The sequence below is a fragment of the Clarias gariepinus genome, chromosome 15 (genome assembly GCF_024256425.1).
Source record: "Clarias gariepinus isolate MV-2021 ecotype Netherlands chromosome 15, CGAR_prim_01v2, whole genome shotgun sequence".
Lineage (NCBI taxonomy): Eukaryota > Metazoa > Chordata > Actinopteri > Siluriformes > Clariidae > Clarias > Clarias gariepinus.
In genome coordinates, this window is record NC_071114.1 from 31,056,896 (window position 1) to 31,072,262 (window position 15,367).

A 15,367-nucleotide genomic window follows, 5' to 3' on the forward strand; every position below is an offset into this window, starting at 1 on the left:
AACTTCAGATAGTGGAATTGTGAATAAATTTCTTATACTTAATCCAAATAATATTATTAAATCTAAAGTGTGACCAGCTTTATGAGTGGGTCCTACTACACACTGATTTACTCCTACCGAGTCCAGTATAGACATAAATGCTGTTCTCAGAGGGTCTTCTGGGTTTTCAAAATGAATATTAAAATCTCCAGCAATTAACACTTTGTCTATAGAAACGACTAGATTTGAAAGGAAATCTGCAAATTCACTAAGAAATTCCGAGTACGGCCCTGGAGGTCTGTAAATGACAATTAGCGGAATCGACTGAGCTGACTTAATAAAGTTAAATACACTTATGTTACTATAAAGAATTTCAAATGAAATGCTGATATGGGCCAGGGGTAGCTCAGTGGTTAAGGCATTGGACTACGGTTCGGAAGATCCAGGTTCAAATCCCACAACCCTCAACTGCTCAGATATTATAATGTAAGTCGCTCTGGATAAGCGTCTGCCAAATGTTGATATGTTTCTGATCGAGACTTCAAAGCTCGTTTAGAGGTCTCTCTGGATCAGAGGGCATCTGTGAAACCTTCAACACATCAACAGTTTCATCCCTAAAGAACATTTCATGTCCATGTCACATTACGCAAATTCTCACACACACAAACACACACAGAAGGTAGAGCGGTTTTAACAGTACAGTTTGTCCCCTACTTACGAACAAGTTCTGTTCCAGGAGATTTATAAGATGAATTCGTTCATAAGTCAGACAAAGTGAGTCTTGATATTCATGCCTTTGACATGAATATACTGTACAATATAAAGCATGTCAATCCCCTTCCCACCAACACTGCCATCATGTGGCCAAAAAGGGTAACCACACCTGAGGAAATGAATCGCACAGTGAAATGTAACAGTGTTGTCTCTGCGCCTTTACATTCTCCGGGGAATCCCAGATGCCAGTTTGTCTCAGTGAATTTTCCCTATAAGATGCCATAAGAAATAATAGAATCTCAGTAGTATAAGTATAAAGTATAATATATTAATAATATATAATATAAATTAATATATATATTATATATATTAATATATATAATATAAAGTATAATATAAAGTAAATGAAGTAAAGATAAAACTAATTAACCTGCAGTTTATCTTTGAAAATAATTAAACCCGAGAAGAGAGGAGGGGGGTAAAACTTGCAATCCAAGATCTCTGCGCCTTTAAATTGCGAGGGGAATCCCGGACTTTATTCTGTCAGCTGTTTTTCACTGTACTGTATTGGACTGTGAACACTTTTGTTGAGGATTTTTCCGAAATTAGGATTACTGTAATAATCCTAGGACAGCTTTACAGGACAGACATTTTCTATTATCGTGCTCCCGGACTGATTCATTGAAAACGGTGAGGCGGACTCATTTCCCCGCCCCTCCCCCCCACACCATATACCGGACTTTAGACATTTAATACATTCACTTTTACATGCTGAAAATATTGTATATAATTGTAAACATTGGTATCTGGTGCGCAGAGTGTCTATTTTTTGTACAATACACGTGAGATAATTCTGTTATTGAACCAGAAGTAGAACCGCGGTCCATTCGTATCTGCGGAAAATCGTAAGTCGGGGACTACCTGTATTTTACTAAAGATTTACAAATAAACGTTTTTGTATTTAGCTTGATAAATGAGGTTATTCAAATAAACCTCTTAAATTTCAACATGCACAGTGTTTGTTCTTTCTTTGTGTTGCTGAAATTTTTACAGTTTTAAAAAACATGTGAATACAGGTAACACTAAATGTGCGCTCGACCCTGATGCAGTGGGCAGACGAGTTTCTTAAAAAACACAAGTTTTATTTCTTTCCCTTTTTGCTATAAACAGATTCAGAAGACGTTCATACCGTCACAGCTTTACTGTAAACCCAATAACACGATTTAATCAGAATATTATACAAATTTCATCCCTAATTCTATTCTCTTCAGCTTTATGTTCCATGATAATAATCATAAATAACAGGAAACGATGCGTTAAGCTTCAGCGCCGGATTAAAGGCGGAGTCGTTTGATGTCTTCGCTGCGAAAGTCCACTCTGAGCGCCAGGACCTGCCGAACCTCAGCCGGAGTCAGACGCCACGTCAGGGGCCCCGAGTTCGGGCCCCAGTAATCCAGGATCTCTGACACCTGAAACCAGACAAAGGGGAGCGAAACCTTACACCCTGTTTACAACCTAACAACCCGATAAACAGCTAAAAATGATACAAGAGCTGATTTTATTCGGATACGAACCCGCTCCAGGTTAAGGACGGTCGCGATCTGAGTCAGACGAGCGAATTTATCCCGAATCGTCCACGAGGTGACAGAGGAGAGATAAGCCACCAGAGATCGCAACTCCTTATCGAACTGCAGACCGCCCAGCTGTGTGTGTGTGTGGGGGGGAAGCATAGAGAGCATAAAGAGAGCAATATATTGGCAGAGAGAATTAGAGAGAGAGAATAGCAGATATAAGAGAGAAAGAAAGGGGGAAAGGGAGGGAAGCAAATAATAGAGAGAGACAGGTGCAGACAGAAAGAGAAAGTGAGAGAGAGAGAAAAAAAAAGGGAAAAACAAAGTGATCGATCAGTGGCAGTAAAAGTGACCAAGTAAAAGACAGACAGAAATATATAATGTACATGTATGATATTTAATGTATATATGATGTATGATATGTAATGTGTATATGCTTTCCTTTTATAATGTTCCCGAGAGTCACTTTACCTTTGCCTTTAACTAAATGTCTGTACTCTTTTATTTTATATACATTTATTTATGACACAATTTCTTTCCTGACGTGACACTTCAGTAAGCAATTCTGTAAAAATAGTGATCCTTAACTTGTCCTGTCCTCAGAGAGAGCAACTGTAGGAGGTGAGTTTAGATAAAGACAGCGGCCCCTGAGCTGTATGAGTGTACTACAGAGACACTCACCCTGCTGAAGGTGCACTTGAAGACGGTCTTCTCCAGCTCCATGGCGATCAGACTCGTCATCAGGCTGGTCAGAGTGTCGTAGATGACAGGAGACAAGCCGGCCTGAAAGGACACACACACACACACAGTCAGACATCGACATCATGTCTCTGTATACATCGACAGGCACGTGTCTTCAGTGTCATTTCCGTTACCTTAAACTCGGCCATGAGCTGCTCCAGCTGCACGACCAGCTGCTGAACCCATGGATCGTTCGCCTCGTACTCACTGAACTCCTCCTGAAATGGAAAAACACACACCATTCTAAAACGTTGATCAATTATCTGACAGCTGTGGTGTAAGAGGAATAAACATCTAAAGACATGCTGTTATAGGAAACTAATCAACGTCAGGGTGGTCGCGGTCTCTCCGCTCCATCGCGTCTCTTGGGTTATCGCTCACCTCTTCAATATTGTGTGAAACAGACAGGAAGCTGCTGATCCACGGCTTCACCTGCGGTCTGATAGCCGTGTTATTCAGCTCCTGAAGACCCTCCTACACACACACAGAGTATATTTAAATCTGAATACAGTATAATGGTATACCCATGTCGATTATTATTGCCTAAATTCTGACAGCTGTAACAGAAATCCAGTTTCCTGACCTGGAGGAGATCCTTGAGCTTGCTGGAGGTGTTCACCAGATCAGACAGACAGCTGTCTATCTTAGCCTGGGCTTGTTCAGAGCCTGCCACCTGGCTGAACAACTTGGCACAATCGCTCTGAATGAAAGAGAGGTAAAAAATCATCAGAGAGACAGACAGAGAGAGAGAGAGAGAGAGAGAGAGAGAGAGACAGGTTTCAAATCATGAACAGATGAGATTACAGAGATAATTTTTTTTTTATATTTTATATTTTGTTCCAATCACCTATAGCTATTTTTTTTATTGATTTTTTTTCTATTTCTTTTTCTTATTTTATTCCATAATTTATTTCTTATTGTACAAATAAATAAATAAATAAATTTTAATGTCAAAGGCGGTCATATAAGCATTTCACTGCATATCCTACAGTGTATGACTGTGTATGTGACAAATAGAATTTGAATTTGAGACATTCAGACCTCCAGGTTCTTCTTCAGAGTGCTGATGTTCTCACTGCAGACCTGCACATTATTCAGCGTCACCTGGAAGAAAACGAGAGAACATTTAATCCGGTGCTTTTCCACCAGGAAGCACGGTACAGCTCGGTCACACCCCTTCCACTTCAGCACCAGATCTAACTCAGGTGGCACTCAGATTTTAAACATTCTTGCGTTAATTAAACCCTCATCACTGAACAGATGTCATGGAAGGGCGAGTTTCTGTGTCTCTGAGCCTACAAGACTGTTTTGTACAGTATGAAGTTAGTCCCCCCAAAAGTCCTAGTTCAGAGTAAATATCATAGTAATTTGTTTATGGCTTTTTTATGTGGTAAAATATAATTTTAAAGCTAAACTACTAAGAACAATATGATTTATACATTTTTAAACAAATATTAAACCTAATTCACCTAAATTTACATATAAAATATAATACGGTATAAATAGTTTAGTACTGTAAAGAGAACACTGAGCGACCGTAGAGGAAACGCGGCTTGTGATGGTGGATTATTACCGTAATTACCCTACAAATCTGATACCAAAGAAAACGCGCCTGCATGAATTATAGTACATATACAGTAACATCAGTAGTTTACATTTTAGCGGCGCGGGAGACAATGCAGTATAGTACTGTACAGTATACGGGTTTACCTTTACTGTACACTCTTTTTAAGGTAATGTATTACCTTCTGGCTCTCCCTTTTTAGTTATGCTGTCATAGTTAGTCCTGCAGGAGTCTCTGCTTGCACTCTACAGTTAATATACATTTACATTATACATTGTGTGACTGTGACCATACCTAACTGTTATTCCTCCATCTCTTTGCTCTCTCCTTTTTTGCTCTCTCCTCTCTCTCTCTCTCCCTCTCTCCTTTTTCTTCTACCTATCTCTCTGTCGAGCTATACATGTCGCTCCTGAGCTGCCAGTGATCCAGACCCCTCTGCCTGCTAGACCTCTCTAACTCATCCTGGAGTCCTGCTTCTGGTTGGAGATCTCATCACATGGATGCCCCCGTGTGGTCTGCCTGGAATGCGTGTGGTGACTGGGGTTGGTTCCACTTTTCCATGAAGGTGGTCCTGTCCTCGACTGATGCAGACAGCTGTTCTCTGAGGACCTGTGACTTCAGTCGCTCAATAGTTCAGGACTGAAATTTCTCACGTCTACCTGAGCCTCCAGAAACAAACTGGACTTTAATCTTACACACCTCCTCTTATACTGAACTTCCAGTCTCGCATATTATTATGCACATCAATCCCTGCTATCTGTTTTCACCCAGATGAGGATGGGTTCCCTGTTGAGTCTGGTTCCTCTCAAGGTTTCTTCCTATTACCATCTCAGGGAGTTTTTCCTTGCCACTGTCGCCGTCGTCCTAGGCTTGCTCATCAGGGACAATCAGGGACAATCATATAATTTTGATTCATACACATTCACATTTTATACAAACTTAATTCTTTTGATTGTGTAAAGCTGCTTTGTGATGATGTAAATCGTTAAAAGCGCTATACAAATAAAATTGAATTGAATTGAATGTATTAAGCTAAGTTTGAAGTGAAAGTAAAGTGATTTAGGAACGTTTTTAGGGTTTAAATCATGAAAAGAGGCATTTAAAAAGTTATTTTTTTGACCCCGTCCAAAATTCACTGTTTTTCACACTTTGTGAATGCTCTAGTAATGTAACCCTCGTGAATTTCAGGGGGTCTTTTCCCTGTCTGTTCCTTATCACATCTTTATTCTTCCAACAGGAAACATCTACAAAGTGTGTGCCTCATGGAGGTGAGCGCCTCATTAATTCTCCTCATTTCCTGCTGTGGAACATCAAACACCTCGAGCCATATCAAAGAAACCTGCGACGTGTGCAGTAAAGCCAAGAATAACGTTTTAGGCAAGGGAAATTCTCTTTAAGCTACACACACACTGTCAGGCTGAAAGAATCACGATACAGATCGGATCAGAAGCTGGATATTGTTATAACATCGTATCAGATGTTCCCGGGTGATTCCCGTCCCTAATGTCCACGTCTCTACCTGTTTAACGTTTTAACTGTGTGTAAGCGAGGATGCCCAAAGTATGAAGTGTAAATTAACTTATAAAGTGTCATGGCAGAAGGACATTCTAGCGTTAAACCCGACAGCGTGATACAGCGAGGGAACTCCTAAACATTGTAGGGAACGTGCAGAGAACGTCCTGCAAGCTCAAGATTAGTCATATCAGACCTTTCTCCACAGATCGTAAATCATGGAGGAGCAGAATGAGTACACATGGTAAGAGTAAAGGTAAAGAGTGAACCGGGCTCTGGTGGTTCTGTTTCATTAGAGATCCAGACACGGACTGAAACGAACATAAGATTATAAAAGCCGTCAGTCTGAGAGCAACGTGTGAGACGGCTCTGTGAAGGAGGTGGAACTGAGCTGCATGCTGCAACATCAACTTTCCACTTTTAAGTCAAATCATTTGGTTAAGCTCACTCTTGGCGCCGCACTACTGGCAGCCAGTTGCAGTAGCTCCTTTCCGTCATGGTGTGTTTTCTATTCTTTTTTTATTTATTTATTTATTATTGAATTAATCTTTCACGCTCTTTTTGTTTTGTATTTTTTCACAGCAGCTTCTTTTTTTGGTTTTCCTGGTGTTTTAAACATTCTTTGTACCAGGTAGACCCACAGCTGAGAGCGGACGTGATCAGCTGATTGCTCTGTCCAAGCTCACACTACCCTGAGAGCGGCCCCAAATTCACGTTGAGCTGCGAAGAGGAAAGCGGAGACGATCTAATAGAAACCTTTTCTCCCTTCCATCGTGATGGTAAACAGAAGGTGACCGGCAAACAATCTATCTACATAATATAAAGTAATTAAAATTCTGATTCGATATTAGCGAATTGAATAATTTGTCTCAGTTCAGTAATTAAGGTGACTCTTACAGCTTCTAGTCATTTACTGACTATTTTTTCCTACTTAAAACACAAATCTCTTCGAAACCCCGACGTATAAACCGCATGCTCCTGAGACTCAACCCTAGAACATTTACAACACCTTGATATGGAAGTCCATCAGCCACACATTTCAGATCTGAGCCTCTGACAGATGTTGCCTTGGTTAAACAGTGATGTAATGTGAGGCTATTCACCAGATACGCCATCTTGGCTTGTTCCTGACTCTCGATGCCCAGAGATTGGATTTTGCCCTGCTGCAAGCTGCTCTGCATCAGACTCACGGCGCTGGTGACACCACGATGCAGATCCTGCAGAGTGCTGGCTGGAAAACCGGCTCTCAGTTTAGTCACCAGCACTTCCCTAAACACACACACAAAAAAACACACATATTTTCCTGTTGCTGTTTATCATCACCAGGACAAGTAAAACTGAAAGCAATTGTGTCTGTAGTGTGTGTGTGTGTGTGTATGTACAGTGGGGCAAAAAAGTATTTAATCAGTCACCAATTGTCCAAGTTCTCCCACCTAAAAGATGAGAGAGGCCTGTAATTTCCATCATTGTTTTGCCCCACTGTATGTAAACAGCTTGTACCTGAAATCGGTCTCGAGTACGCTGATGGAGTGATTGATCATCGCGCACACACAGTCCGAGCTGCCGCTGGTCAGCGCACGGCTGATGCACTTCTTCACGATGTAAAACACATCATCCACCATGCTGGAACTCAGCTGCCCCGCCTCGGCCGTATCCATGGCGACCGCCTGAACAACAACAACAATAAACTGTTAGCGTTTCTGAATCCTAACACCCGATCTTAAGCTTGTGCTTGGGTGTGTACCTTATTCACAGTCTCTCTCATGTAGTACTCCTCCATGGGGATGTAGTAACCGATCAGCTCCTGCATGGTGCAGCTGAGCTGACAATCCTTCAGCAGTCGCTCTAAACACTGCTGGTGCTCTGAGGGAAAAAAACACCACCACATCATTCCTTACCTTTAACAAACAAACTTGAGCTGCAGTGTTCTAATAACGAATGCAGAATTTAATAAAGTTACCTCGGATCACTGACTCGGCCGTTGTCGCGTCTGCGACCTCGAAATCTGCCGTGATGCGCCGTTTCAGGAAGCGCAGGTACAGTTCGGCTCTCGAGTTCATCAGGGTGACCTCACATAACACCGGGTCCAGCTCCCTAAACGCACACACAATGAAATGTACTTCCTTCAATTCATGCAATTTTTGTAGCAAAAAATAAATAAATTTTAACTAAGTATTTATGTACCCCATAATTACCAATGGGTGCCAATAATTTCGGATGCACATTTAAAGCATACAGTCAACACCATGAGTTAAAAAATAAACAACAAAATATATATTTAATAAATAATGTGTAACATCAGTGGAGCGCTTCCTACCCACGTCCCTGTGTATCAGGTGTTGCTATGGAAACCACATCAAACCCTTCTGACCAATCAGAGTCCAGAACGGCTATAAACACACTAACAAAATCTAATCTAGCGTACCTCGGTTCGATCTTCTCCGTAGACATGCCGCCTCTCATCATGTTGCTCTGAATCACCTGGAACTGCAAGAACATCACAGTGTCACACACACATACACACACCCAAATACACACCAGATTAAAAACTGTAAACACACACTTTGCTGCGATAGCCTCTCTGCTGGATAAACTTCTCCACCACTTTCTGCGCCTGTGTGTCACACTCTTTCTGAAGGTGTGTGAGGAGTGTGTGGAGTCGGCCCGGGCCATAGTACGTCTCCACTATGGGCTGGTGCGTCTCCACGATCCGCGCGATACCTGAGACACACACATCTTACATACGTTAGCATTTCCGTAGTAACGGCTCATTCACTGTGAACTGATCTGTGAGGTGATGTATGTGTAACCTTTAGTGCGTGTGTGGTGTGTTTTTACCCTCCAGCAGCAGTGTGAGCGTGTCGGCAAAGATCAGCGGCGCGCGACGGTCACTGAGATCCGAACCCACGGCCAGGAGCAGATTCTCCTCCGCTTTACTCGCCAACTGTGAGACGAGAGAAAGAGGATGTTAATGGGGCAGCTACAACATCTACATCATGCAGGATTTAAACACATACATACACACACCTGACTGCAGAGGTACTTGGCAAACTGTGCGAGTCCCTGCTCGTGAAGGCCCAGCAGAGGGAGGATTTTAAAGAAGCGTTCCACCTGAGGCAGGTCACTCGCAGCAACCGCTTCCTCTAGTCGCTTAGTAACCAGTGCTTTCAAACTAAGCTCTGCCTCCTGCAGCAAAGCGAGACTGGCTTCAACTGCGGTGCCTGCGGAGTAACACAGGAGTTAGTAAAGCTTATAAGAAGGTTATAAAGCAGATATTAACACAAAGTAAATAACAGTTTACAGATTTAAAAAGACTAAGAAAGCTTCTTCATGTTTCTATGAACCCAGTGAACAAGCTCTTCTACTCAAGCTGTGTGTAAACACCTGTGCTGCCGAGACTAACAAATATTTTCCTTCAGATTTAAAAAAGTTTGCTCATACATAGGCAGGATTACATTTAACCACGCCCACAAAACCCTATAAAAGGAAAAGCTCCTAAGTGCAGTGTGCACAAAGTCTTTACAGCCACTGCAGATCATTGCCTAACATCGACACACATAAACTCATACTGCTCTTATAGGATGCCATTACTTCTGTCCTGATTAAACCACCTGTCTTAACCCTCAAGTCATTAATATTAAGCAGCTGAGTTTCACAAAACCGCTCATTAAATTGGTGTGTAATTAAAATAAATTAGTAATGTAAACTAGGGTGGTCCCAATACCAGTACTAGTTCCAGGTATCGTTTCAAGAACATGGTCGTCCCAATACTATTGCACCGATACCACCTTCTGGCATGGCTGTATGTACTTAGTCTGACAGAAAGTCGCCGCAGTGTTGCTAGGAGACAAGCCCTTCAGATGGGGCAGCGTGTACGTGAGAACACGTGTGTCAAGTACGACCCACCCTGGCCTTAAACTGTTTATAATCAGTCAAAGAGCTCACTCTCTCCACCCTGCCTGCTCAGCTCAATTACGGACTGGTCGAGAGACAGGTAGCGGTGGATGTGGGCTGCGGCTTGTTCGTAGTCCTGGTTACGGAGGGCGGTCTGAACGCCGTCAGTGCAGAACTTCAGATCCAGAATATCATCAGCACGCTGGATCGCCTGGTACAGCCTTTTCTGTGAAGGACACACAGGCACCATCAGTCACGTGTTTGTGTGTTTGAGGAGACATAGCCTGGGTGCAGAAGTGTGTGTGTGTGAGACCTTAGTGAGGTCCAGCTGTCTGACTTTGCTGCTGACATTCTCAGCCAGGCTGCACGTGAACCTGATCATCCCAGATAACTGCGTGGAGTCTCCCTCAATCAGCTGCAGGTTCGGCCTAAACACACACACACAGTCGAAAAGGCACATAATGAAAAAGCACTGACTAAATACTCCACTGTAAATGATAAAATATGATCAACATGGTGGTACCGAGTTATAACCCTCTAACACACACACACACACACACACACACACACACTTACCCGATCCTCTGCAGAGCCAGCATCTTGGTCTCGATGGAGCCCTGCTGCGCAGAGAGAACCTCCAGCACATTGTGCACTTCCTCCTAGAGGACGAGTCACATCACACAGATCAGCATCAGCACCGCCACATCCAGCACAAGCTTCACACAGTCTCGCAAACAAGATGCCCCAAAACACCCAGGACGGGCCTGACACACCTGGATACCACGATATCTCCAGGGAAAATACACAAACTCATGCGTGTCTGAAGCTGTCCGATACACACACACTTTGTATGAGCGGTGACGTCTCCAAACGTTTTTATAATGTTACATTTAATAATTGACTTTATTACATACTTATTTATTAGATGCTTGTGTCATTTGACATTTTACACCATTTTAGTAACTAAAATTACATAAACCAATAATTTAAGTATTAAAAAGCTGAAAATAAACTGTATTCTGTGGCTCCGTATAAGTGTCATGTTGTCGTGATGTGGGCGTGGTCAATACAAGTTTAAGTGTATACTAATGTAGGGGGCGTGGTTCGTGACGTAATTGACACCTCGAACTGAGCGCAGGTTTAATACACGACAGCTTTCACCAGTTTGACAGCGTTAATAAATTTAAATAAATTATTTTTTTGTTACAGGAATGATTTTTATTATTGTTAATATTATTATTCTTGTTGTTTACTGAGGTAAAAGAGTGACCCTGAGGTAAACACTCCTGAGTTGTGGTGAATACTGAGCGCGGTGTAAACTCTCACCTCCTCAGCACAAAGCTGCGCGTAAACTCGCTCCAGATCCTCCAGGTCCGTCAGAGATTCGATGGTTCCGGTTCGGACGGACGCCAGAGCCGCGGCGCTCGAGCGCCGAACCGCCGGAACCGCGCCTTCATCCATCACAGCTCCCACATCCACACTAACTACGTCACTTCCGCTTCTTGGGCTTCGTCTTCCTCTGGCGCTTTGCCTTCTTTAGAGAACACTGCCACCTACTGACTGCCTCACGAATTACATCTCACTAGAGCTCAGATGATGTTTATATATATATATATATATATATATATATATTAAATCTTAAATCATTAACAAACTCTAAATGAACTTTACCAAGTTTACCACATTACCAAAAATTGCTTTACTAATATCCAACGGATTATAGAGAAATCAGAGGTAGTATCAGAAGGACATATACATGTGCTTCAACTACATCAAAGGGTTTGAAACTGTCGAACATGACAAACTGTGGACTGCACTGAAAGAACTATGGCTTGTAATTACACAGATACGATCGCAGTATGCTGACCAGGAGGCAGCTGAACAAACAACACGTGGCAACACAGAATAGTTCGAGATTGGAAAAGTTCCTTAAAGTTCCTGTGTTCCTTTTTGTCACTGCAATTTATTGTGGTTGGATATTTCAAATGAAAATGTAATTCAAGCATTTAAAATTAGAATATTTAAAAGGGATTGATTTTTTCAATTTAGATGAAGTTTAGTCTTCAGCTCTTCAATAAGCATCTCACTGTAACGAGCACTGCTGATTGTTGAACCTTTTTCCTGATAATGTCCCAATACTTCTGGCCCTTGAGAATCCCATAGAACTGTAAGCGTTGATGAATTTTGATGTTGACTCTGATGGTTGACTTTTTAACTTTTTCGGGCATGTTTCCGTTCTTTGTGTGTGATTAGACTGTCCGGTCTGCCGTCTCTAAAGTTGTGTGTGTCTATCCTTCCTTTCAGTTTCAATCCTCTGTTCTAGTCCCTTCACACTTCAGAAACCCATCAAATTCTTTCCTTCTCGACACTTGACTCTATTCTTCATCTTTTTATCTTTGCATCACAATGGTGTCCATGATATCGTATTAAAACGAGCGCAGTAATGTAAACCTGCACTACTCTCAGGGCTGCTGTTATAGAGAATTAATCAACACCTTCTGACCAATCAGGGAGTAAAGCTAAAACCTTGGCTGGGACAGTGCCTGAGACATCAACAAGAGCATACTGTATTATAGCTGGAGCTGAAACATCAGCAATCAGAACACAGGTGAAGTGCATCACACACTCATGATCCAAATAAAGACTTTAACTGCCTGTCCTGCAGTCTGCGCTCCTTTCGGCACTTTTGAGACTTTTGAGTGTTGTGTAGCGCAGAGACACACGGAGGGAAACTGTTAAACAGCAGCAGCTTTATGAGGAGAAAAAGTAATCCTGCAGAATGACGCAATAACATAATCCATTCCTGTCAATCAGACCCGTGTCAGGGTTGTGTGTGTGTGTGTGTGTGTGTGTGTGTGAGAGAGAGAGAGTGTACAGGAAATTTTACAGACAGAATAAGATTAGACAGATTGAGAGAATCTCCTGTGAGATGTTATGGATTAAACTCCTCCTCCTCCTCATTATGAAGCTCTGTGCAGACGAGCGTGAGCGTTAATCCCAGATTTATTTATTTATTTATCTTTAATAATCTCGTCCCCGCACCGTCCTCCCTTATATTTTATGCCGTCTTCATGTGCAGACTTTTATCTCAGATACAGAAGCAACAAGACATCAGGCCTGAACAAGCTGTGCTAGCAAACACTTCAGCGTCTGTTCGTGTGTGTGTGTGTGTGTGCAGATGTTGAGACAGCTCAAGATTCAGGATTGAAGTCAAAATGCGCCCGCTGCTGTTCATCTTCCTCTGCCTCAGTGAGTATTTCGTCCTATAGAACAGTTCTGTTGTGATGTGACGTTACTGTTGTGAGGTCATAACGGTGTTACAGGAACCTGGTGTTGATAGAAACACTTTAAAAAGACCAAAACACCAAGAACATAAACACTGTGTCGAAGTGCTCATGGACAAACATGGAGTGATTAAACAAAAATTGTATATTAAAATGTATAATTACTGAATGCACATCGTATATAATGAACGTGTGTGTGTGTGTGTGTGCAGTAAAATGCTATGTAACAGGGTGATGTGATGAAGCTGAGTTAGTGTCACCTTCCTGAAGTTGATTATTTTTCTCTAACATCACGCCCCGGAGTGTTTTATTCCTCTCACACCACAGCAGTATGATGTCATAGGTTTTATCTATTAATAGTTACATTTAATGTTTGTGAAACAACTCAGTTCTCTGTTTGTGTGTGTGTGTGTGTTTGTGTGTGTGTGTGTGTGTGAGATTAGATGGGGTTTAATGCACAGATTAACTTTCACTAATACACACACACACACACACACACACATCTAACAATAATGCACACCAGACTTATTCTAGGCTGAAACTCTGCTGTTAAATGCAATAAATCGTAAATTAATAATAATAATAATACATTTTTGTTATAATGCACTTTATATTTACAACAAATCTCTTGTATCTCAAACAACTGGATTAAACAGGAATCTTACAACACGCCTGTGATGCTGTACAAATTCAATTTAATTTTATTTGTATAGCACTTTTAACAATCGACATTGTCACACGGCAGCTTTACACAATCAAAAGAATTATTTAACACTTGTGATGTTTAATAATGTACAGTAACATAGCCATGACTGCACACACACACACTGCCAGGTAAGGTAGGTACTATTCGGTTACAGCGCCACCTGTCAGTGGGCGGGGTTTATTTAATGCAGCAGGTGAACAGTCAAGTTTCATTGTTAATATGTGAATAGATACATAAACATATACAGTATATATACAGTACCAGACAAACGTTCGGACACAATTTTCGATTTATTTTATACATTCTAGAACAATAAAACAGTCAGGTGTTATTTTAAGACACGAAGGTCAGCTGTTCTGGAACAGTTCGTGCAGTATTCTCAACAATAAGTTCATTTAGAGTCACCAGCCTCAGAAATCACCAATTAACAACCAGCAGCTCAGATTAGAGCCGTTATGAAGCTTTACAGAGCAGAAGGAGCAGATATACATCTCAATATCAACTGTTCAGAGGAGATTATTGTGTGTTTGGGATTATAAACGCCTTCAGTATTGTTTTACAGTGTAGAAAGAATGAAACCAAACATTTGAGCAGGCGTGTTCTATAAAAGCACAAAACAGTAACTAACGCTTCTTTTTCATGCAGCAAAACCCAGAAGCTTTCTTTTAGTTTTTTTTCAACTGAAAAGTGCTCTTTTACATAACATGCTCTCTTTTTTGTCCAGTAGATGTTTTCCGGTAAGATTAAATATTTTTACTGGAATGCTCTTGTCAGGTGTGTGTGGGTCTGTACTGGGTTCTGTGGTTCCTCCATCATGTGTCTCTGTGTATCGAGGCTTTGCTCAGTGTTTAGTGACTCTTGGAGACGAGGTGACTAGCCAAACTGATATCAACCACAACATCGACTCCATGTGCCGGTAAGGATCTCTCTTATATTTCTCTTATGTTTTTGGACAACAGTAAACCTTGACTGGATTTGTGTGTGTGTGTTTGTGTGTGCGTGTGTGTGTTATGGTAGATCCTGGGACGCTTTCGAGCGGTGTGTGAGTGGCGTGCTGTCCAAGTGCCACAGCGAGAACACTGCAGAACTCTGGGAGTCTTTAAAGGCGGAGTCTCGGAGGACACAGCTCTCGGGGAATCTACACGCAATGTGTTACAGGAGCACCTGGACATCTCCTCTGACTCTGCCCACTACTGAGCAGACCAATCAGGAGTCTCTAAAAGGCAAAGGTGTGAGCAGTGACCACACCAATTCTGTGTGCTTGGTCCTGGCCTGCATGCTCTATTTACTGATTTGATGTATTTAGTTAAAGTAAAAGAAATAATGAAATGTATAATATTTAAGTATAAATTTTCTCATTTTCCAATAATAATCAATAAGTCATTATTTAATTGCTTTCTCT

At 41.7% G+C, this 15,367-nt stretch overlaps 2 protein-coding genes across 2 annotated transcripts; one reads left to right on the forward strand and one right to left on the reverse strand.

The window, feature by feature from the left end:
• Positions 1-1,814: 1,814 nt before the first annotated feature.
• On the reverse strand, positions 1,815-11,462 carry cog4 (component of oligomeric golgi complex 4). Its single transcript, XM_053513784.1, has 19 exons — positions 11,302-11,462; positions 10,552-10,634; positions 10,289-10,403; positions 10,027-10,201; positions 9,109-9,302; positions 8,920-9,025; positions 8,645-8,802; positions 8,507-8,568; positions 8,042-8,175; positions 7,826-7,944; positions 7,582-7,748; positions 7,185-7,350; positions 4,047-4,109; positions 3,589-3,705; positions 3,387-3,479; positions 3,140-3,223; positions 2,946-3,047; positions 2,268-2,396; positions 1,815-2,162 (listed from the first exon to the last, which is right to left on the reverse strand). The coding sequence occupies exons 1-19, from the start codon at positions 11,434-11,436 to the stop codon at positions 2,028-2,030; spliced, it is 2,337 nt and encodes a 778-aa protein (XP_053369759.1). The 5' UTR covers positions 11,437-11,462; the 3' UTR covers positions 1,815-2,027.
• A 1,218-nt stretch (positions 11,463-12,680) lies between these two features.
• nrn1lb (neuritin 1-like b) lies at positions 12,681-15,279 on the forward strand. Its single transcript, XM_053513834.1, has 4 exons — positions 12,681-12,741; positions 13,154-13,224; positions 14,740-14,881; positions 14,983-15,279. The coding sequence occupies exons 2-4, from the start codon at positions 13,191-13,193 to the stop codon at positions 15,260-15,262; spliced, it is 456 nt and encodes a 151-aa protein (XP_053369809.1). The 5' UTR covers positions 12,681-12,741; positions 13,154-13,190; the 3' UTR covers positions 15,263-15,279.
• The last annotated feature ends 88 nt before the right edge of the window (positions 15,280-15,367 follow it).

What these genes read in the sequence shown, in the direction of transcription:
- cog4 (XM_053513784.1), bottom strand. Translation starts at nt 11,436, where the DNA reads ATGGATGAAGGCGCGGTTCCGGCGGTTCGGCGCTCGAGCGCCGCGGCT. An exon ending in AGAGAGGCTATCGCAGCAAA is followed by an intron (nt 8,569 to 8,644) that starts GTGTGTGTTTAC and finishes ATGTTCTTGCAG; the next exon opens with TTCCAGGTGATTCAGAGCAA. An exon ending in CTCTGAAGAAGAACCTGGAG is followed by an intron (nt 3,706 to 4,046) that starts GTCTGAATGTCT and finishes TCTTTCATTCAG; the next exon opens with AGCGATTGTGCCAAGTTGTT.
- nrn1lb (XM_053513834.1), top strand. Translation starts at nt 13,191, where the DNA reads ATGCGCCCGCTGCTGTTCATCTTCCTCTGCCTCA. An exon ending in GTTCATCTTCCTCTGCCTCA is followed by an intron (nt 13,225 to 14,739) that starts GTGAGTATTTCG and finishes TGCTCTTGTCAG; the next exon opens with GTGTGTGTGGGTCTGTACTG. An exon ending in AACATCGACTCCATGTGCCG is followed by an intron (nt 14,882 to 14,982) that starts GTAAGGATCTCT and finishes GTGTTATGGTAG; the next exon opens with ATCCTGGGACGCTTTCGAGC.